The sequence below is a fragment of the Littorina saxatilis genome, linkage group LG6 (genome assembly GCF_037325665.1).
Source record: "Littorina saxatilis isolate snail1 linkage group LG6, US_GU_Lsax_2.0, whole genome shotgun sequence".
Classification (NCBI taxonomy): domain Eukaryota; kingdom Metazoa; phylum Mollusca; class Gastropoda; order Littorinimorpha; family Littorinidae; genus Littorina; species Littorina saxatilis.
In genome coordinates, this window is record NC_090250.1 from 44813721 (window position 1) to 44820685 (window position 6965).

Genomic DNA, 6965 nt, shown 5'->3' on the forward strand with positions numbered 1-6965 from the left:
AACTACGTCAATTCAGTTGCACAATCAATCATCACAACAGTCACACACACACAATTAATCATCCTCTCCTATGTCGCTTGTCAGCATATGTTGTCTACACAGGAGCTTCTATCGAAGCGCCTGTCGATTGAAGTATCCTACTCCTCCTACTCCTGTATCCTTACTGTATAGTATTGATATTACTACTAGTAGTAACACTACACTAAGGCTAAAAGAGTAAGATACTTCGATCCACTGACGCGATTGAAGTATCCTACTCCTCCTACTCCTGTATCCTTACTGTATAGTATTGATATTACTACTATTGTTCACGAGTAGTAACTCTACACTAAGGCTAAAAAAGTAAGATACTTCGATCCACTGGCGCGATTGAAGTATCCTACTCCTGTATCCTTACTGTAGTATTGATATTACTACTATTGTTCACTAAATAATAGTAGTAACACTACACTAAGGCTAAAAGAGTAAGATACTTCGATCCACTGGCGCGATTAAAGTATCCTACTCCTGTATCCTTACTGTAGTATTGATATTACTACTATTGTTCACTAAATAATAGTAGTAACACTACACTAAGGCTAAAAGAGTAAGATACTTCGATCCACTGGCGCGATTGGAGTATCCTACTCCTGTATCCTTACTGTAGTATTGATATTACTACTGTTGTTCACTAAGGCGGAAGGGAAACACGCGATCCCCTTCGGTTATTTTCACGCCACTCGCACCACCTATCACCTTCACAAAAGGTTCACGCGATTGCCTAAGCCTGACCTTCTCTGTCTGTCAGTGTGTCTGTGCGTCTGCATGTCAGTCTGTCTGCCTGTCTGTGTCTGTCTGTCTCTGTGCGTCTGTCTGTCTGTCTGTCTGTCTGTCTGTCTGTCTGTCTGTCTCTCTCTCTCTCTCTCTCTCTATCTCTCTCTGTATCTCTCTGTCTCCGTCGAACTCTCTCAGGCCTCCCCCCCCCCCCCCCCTCAGTCATCAGTTGTTTCACTTAGATATCCATCACTCACTCTCTGGTGTTATTTTAACTTAGTTTTTTTTTCTCCACTTTATGTGATTCACTGCTCGACCGACGATTTCGGACTGGATTGAAATTGCAAACACATGTTCAAAATAAATCATCCAGTAATCACGCGTCATTTTGGTGAGCGATATCAACAGATTAACTTACCTCAATGTTTTTATTCATGTCATGTCATAAACTCTTGAATCATTCTCCGATTAGACTCGTATAATTGATCCCGGATAGCTCAATCGGTAGCGCACGACAGCAACGTCGTAATTTGGCGGTCAGCGGTTTGAATCTCTAAAGCAGTCAAGTATAATTATATACGTTCGAATGTAGATGCATATTGATTATGGCTATTCAAGTTCAGGTCGCGGTTAACGATACTTTTCTTACCGTGTAAACCATCATGTAAAGCATAATGTAAACCATCATGTAAAGCATAATGTAAACTATGATGTATTGCATTATGTTAACCATCATACACACCTTCCTTCTCGTGTAATTGCCAAGTACAAGGTTGTAACAAACACCCAATTTGACCTGTGTTGGGCGGGGATGTAGCTCAGTCGGTAGCGCGCTGGATTTGTATCCAGTTGGCCGCTGTCAGCGTGAGTTCGTCCCCACGTTCGGCGGGAGATTTATTTCTCAATATGAGGCTTATATCGCGCGTATTCCGTGGGTACAGTTCTAAGCGCAGGGATTTTTATTTTTTATTTTATTTTTATTTTATGCAATTTATATCGCGCACATATTCAAGGCGCAGGGATTTATTTATGCCGTGTGAGATGGAATTTTTTTTACACAATACATCACGCATTCACATCGGCCAGCAGATCGCAGCCATTTCGGCGCATATCCTACTTTTCACGGCCTATTATTCCAAGTCACACGGGTATTTTGGTGGACATTTTAATCTATGCCTATACAATTTTGCCAGGAAAGACCCTTTTGTCAATCGTGGGATCTTTAACGTGCTCACTCCAATGTAGTGTACACGAAGGGACCTCGGTTTTTCGTCTCATCCGAAAGACTAGCACTTGAACCCACCACCTAGGTTAGGAAAGGGGGCAGAAAATTGCTAACGCCCTGACCCAGGGTCAAACTCGCAACCTCTCGCTTCCGAGCGCAAGTGCGTTACCACTCGGCCACCCAGTTCTCAGAGTCAACTTTGTGTGCAGACTCTCCTCGGTGTCCGAACACCCCCGTGTGTACACGCAAGCACAAGACCAAGTGCGCACGAAAAAGATCCTGTAATCCATGTCAGAGTTCGGTGGGTTATAGAAACACGAAAATACCCAGCATGCTTCCTTCGAAAAACGGCGTATGGCTGCCTAAATGGCGGGGTAAAAAACGGTCATACACGTAAAATTCCACTCGTGCAAAAAACACGAGTGTACGTGGGAGTTTCAGCCCACGAACGCAGAAGAAGAAGAAGAAACAACAAAATTACACAGCAAACTGGCGATGTGGCAGTTTTGTGAAAACGTTGGTCAGCTTGAGTTTGTTTCAGATTTCATGCACTGCTTATCAAGCACGTGCACTTTGGGGGTTTTGGTTCTAACAATCGAACTAGAAAACCAACCCTGCAGTGACCTCATTGGCTGGATTATACTCAAGGTCCCCGAAGAGTTGAATTAGTCATCACTGCTGAGGACGGGATCATAAGGACTTACAGATTTCCGCTTTGCCGAGCACCCCACCGTTGCTCAAGTCCCTGGTGGCTGTGGTCACTCAGCTGGCCGCAGGGCTCAGACCAGATGAGCCAGGATTAGTGATAGTGGACACAGCGGTCAGTGGCGATCGGTAATAGCGGGGGATGGCTTGATTACGGTGTGGTCAGCTGCCCCGTCTAGCGCCGTTTGTGGATGGGCAGATTGAGTGTCCTCCAAGGGTCAGTAATTGGGAGGGTGGTGTGCAGGAACTAAAGACACCAAAGAAACATATATCATAGTGGAACAGAAATAAAGTCTTATGTCTTATGTCTTATGTCTTATGTCTTATGTCTTATGTCTTACAGTGCTTGGCTATACGCCTGTCCTGAACTGGGCAAAGTCGACTACGCGAAGTATACTCCGCGAAGCTTGCCGCACGGAGCTTTAAACCAAAACTGAGTTTTTGCGAAGTCTTCGCGTAGTCGACTTCGGGCCCAGTTTTAATTTAAAGCTCCGTGCGGCAAGCTTCGCGTAGTCGACTTTGCCGAGTGAAGGACAGACGTATAGCCAGTCATTGTTTTTCAGTAACTGGAATATGCTGGGACGGACACGGGTCCACTCAATGTGATGACTCACATGGGGTATCCATGTTCCATCACCGTGGCAGGACCTCTGTCATTCTGCCAGAAGTGCAGGTGGATGTTTACGCCTTAACACGCACCCTCTTATGGTAGCGCGACTCTTGTTGCTGCTGACTTACCACTGGGAGGAAGTTGTCTGAATGTCCCGACAATAAGACACCAAAGAAACATAAATCATAGTGGAGGGAAAACACAGAGAGAAAAAAACAACGAACTTAACTATGTATTTTTATATGTATATTTCAACAAAAAAGATGTCTACAACAGAGAAGCGCCGGCAAGTAGATGCCCCCCAAAACTCTCTGTTTACACCAGAACTGTTATTTCCGAACAAAACGAACAAAAAAGAAAATAATCTGAAAAAGAGCGCAAAATTCGTTCTAAAATGTAGTGCAGCATCATCCTAAATCCCTCAAACGTCAGTGAGCTCATGAAGAAAAAAACTGCAGAGCTGCTAACTGTCAGAAGCGAACACGATCCACGGATGGCATATTGCTCACCGGATTTTCTGGCTTTCAGAATATTACAGGTGGCCCCTCGGGCACATCGTTACGGGGAAAATGTAACGACCGCACATCACACAAAAACACTCTTTTTCGCTGTGATTTAATGCCGAATGTCCCTCGAGATGCAGTTCATTTTCCTGCCATTTTGAGGAAGTTTCTGGCCATGTATTGCGCAACCGCAACATTTTTCTTTCTACTTTGCTGCGTGCGTGTGAGTTTGACAGAAAAAGTTGGTTGAAGGATGAAGGTTTTCTGCTTGAAAGGCGTATGTTGTTGTTTAGACTCTGACAAGATAAGGTGTTCTGGTTAAACCTTGGTTGAAAATGTAAGTTCAGTGATGTTTCTCGATGACATTTGTCCCCGTGTGTATTGCATTTTTGTTTGTGTGTGTGTGTGTGTGTGTGTGTGTGTGTGTGTGTGTGTGTGTGTGTGTGTGTGTGTGTGTGTGTGTGTGTGTGCCACTATGTCTCTGTGTTTGTGTGAGCTTCTTTTTTACATTTAGTCAAGTTTTGACTAAATGTTTTAACATAGAGGGGGAATCGAGACGAGACCCTCGTGGTGCATGTGTGTGTGTGTGTGTGTCTGTCTGTCTGTGCGTGTGTGTGTGTAGAGCGATTCAGAGTAAACTACTAGACCGATCTTTATGAAATTTTACATGAGAGTTCCTGGGTATGATATCCCCAGACGTTTTTTTTATTTTTTCGATAAATATCTTTTATGACGTCATATCCGGCTTTTTGTAAAAGTTGAGGCGTCACTGTCACACCCTCAATTTTCAATCAAATCGATTGACATTTTGGACAAGCAATCTTCGACGAAGGCCGGACTTCGGTATTGCATTTCAGCATGGAGGCTTAAAAATTAATTAATGACTTTGTATTTGGTCATTAAAAATCTGAAAATTGTAATTAAAATTATTTTTTATCAAACGATTCAAAATTACTTTTATTTTATTTTTCATCATGTTCTGATTCCAAAAACATATAAATATGTTATATTTGGATTAAAAACAAGCTCTGAAAAATAAAAATATAAAAATTATGATTAAAATTAAATTTCCGAAATCGTTTTAAAAACAATTTCATCTTATTCCTTGTCGGTTCCTGATTCCAAAAAAATATAGCTATGATATGTTTGGATTAAAAACACGCTCAGAAAGTTAAAACGAAGAGAGGTACAATAAAGCGTGCTATGAAGCACAGCGCAACCGCTACCGCGCCAAACAGGCTCGTCACTTTCACTGCCTTTTGCACTAGCGGCGGACTACGTTCAATTTCATTCTGTGAGTTCCACAGCTTGACTAAATCAGAGACATGTATGTATGTCTCTGACTAAATGTAGTAATTTCGCCGTACGCGACTTGTTTACATTTAGTCAAGTTTTGACTAAATGTTTTAACATAGAGGGGGAATCGAGACGAGGGTCGTGGTGTATGTGTGTCTGTGTGTGTTTGTCTGTCTGTGTGTGTGTGTGTGTAGAGCGATTCAGACTAAACTAATTGACCGATCTTTATGAAATTTGACATGAGAGTTCCTGGGAATGATACCCCCGGACATTGTTTTCATTTTTTCGATAGATACCTTTGATGACGTCATATCCGGCTTTTTGTAAAAGTTGAGGTGGCATTGTCACACCCTCATTTTTCAATCAAATTGATTGAAATGTTGGCAAAACAATCTTCGACGAAGGCCAGACTTTGGTATTGCATTTCAGCTTGGTGGCTTAAAAACTAATTGATGACTTTGGTCATCAAAAATCGGAAACTTATAATTAACATTATTTTTTCATTAAACGATCCACAAACAATTTCATCTTATTCTTCGTTATTTTCTGATTCAAAAAACATATACATATGTTATATTTGGATTACAAACAAGCTCTGAAAATTAAACATATGAAAATCATGATTAAAATTAATTCTCCGAAATCGATTTAGAAACAATTTCATCTTATTCTTTGTCCGTTCCTGATTCCAAAAACATATAGATATGATATGCTTGGATTAAAAACACGCTCATAAAGTTAACAAGTCGCGTAAGGCGAAAATACAACATTTAGTCAAGCTCAGTCGAACTCACAGAATGAAACTGAACGCATTGCATTTTTTCCGCAAGACCGTACACTCGTAGCATCGTCTGTCCACCGCTCGTGGCAAAGGCAGTGAAATGAACAATCCAGAAAAGCGCGGTAGCATGCGCTGAGGAGGATAGCACGCTTTTCTATATCTCTATTCTTTTTAACTCTCTGAACGTGTTTTTAATCCAAACATATCATATCTATATGTTTTTGGAATTAAAAACGGACAAGGAATAAGATGAAATTGTTTTAAATCGATTTCAGAAATTTAATTTTAATCATAATTTTTATATTTTTAATTTTCAGAGCTTGTTTTTAATTCGAATATAACATATGTATATGTTTTTGGAATCAAAAAATGATGAAGAATACGATAAACGTAATTTTGGATCGTTTGATAAAAAAGTAATTTTAATTACAATTTTCAGATTTTTAATGACCAAAGTCATAAATTAATTTTTAAGCCTCCAAGCTGAAATGCAATATCAAAGTCCGGCCTTTGTCGAAGAATAACAATTTGATTGAAAAATGAGGGTGTGACAGTGCCGCCTCAACTTTTACAAAATGCCGGATAGGACGTCATCAAAGACATTTATCGAAAAAATGAAAAAAATGTCTTGGGATATCATACCCAGGAACTCTCATGTAAAATTTTATAAAGATCGGTCCAGTAGTTTACTCTGAATCGCTCTATACACACACACACACACACACACACACACACACACACACACACACACACACACACACACACACACACGCGCGCGCGCGCGCGCACGCACACACACACACATACACCACGACCCTCGTCTCGATTCCCCCCCTCTATGTTAAAACATTTAGTCAAAACTTGACAAAATGTAAAAAGAATAGAGATACAGAAAAGCGTGCTATCCCCCTCAGCGCAACCGCTACCGCGCTTTTCTGGATTGTCAATTTCATTGCCTTTGCCACGAGCGGTGGACAGACGATGCTACGCGTGTACGGTCTTGCGGAAAAAATGCATCAGTTTCATTCTGTGAGTTCGACTGAGCTTGAGTAAATGTTGTATTTTCGCCTTACGCGACTTGTTTAGGATGTG

At 41.1% G+C, this 6965-nt stretch overlaps 1 protein-coding gene across 1 annotated transcript in view; it reads left to right on the plus strand.

The window, feature by feature from the left end:
• LOC138969638 (short transient receptor potential channel 4-like) overlaps positions 1-6965 on the plus strand; it is a 74037-nt gene that overhangs the window by 39550 nt on the left and 27522 nt on the right. The window contains exon 5 of the mRNA XM_070342495.1: positions 3027-3055. Within this exon, the coding sequence (XP_070198596.1) occupies positions 3027-3055 (29 nt within the window). The remainder of the gene's footprint in view (positions 1-3026; positions 3056-6965) is intronic.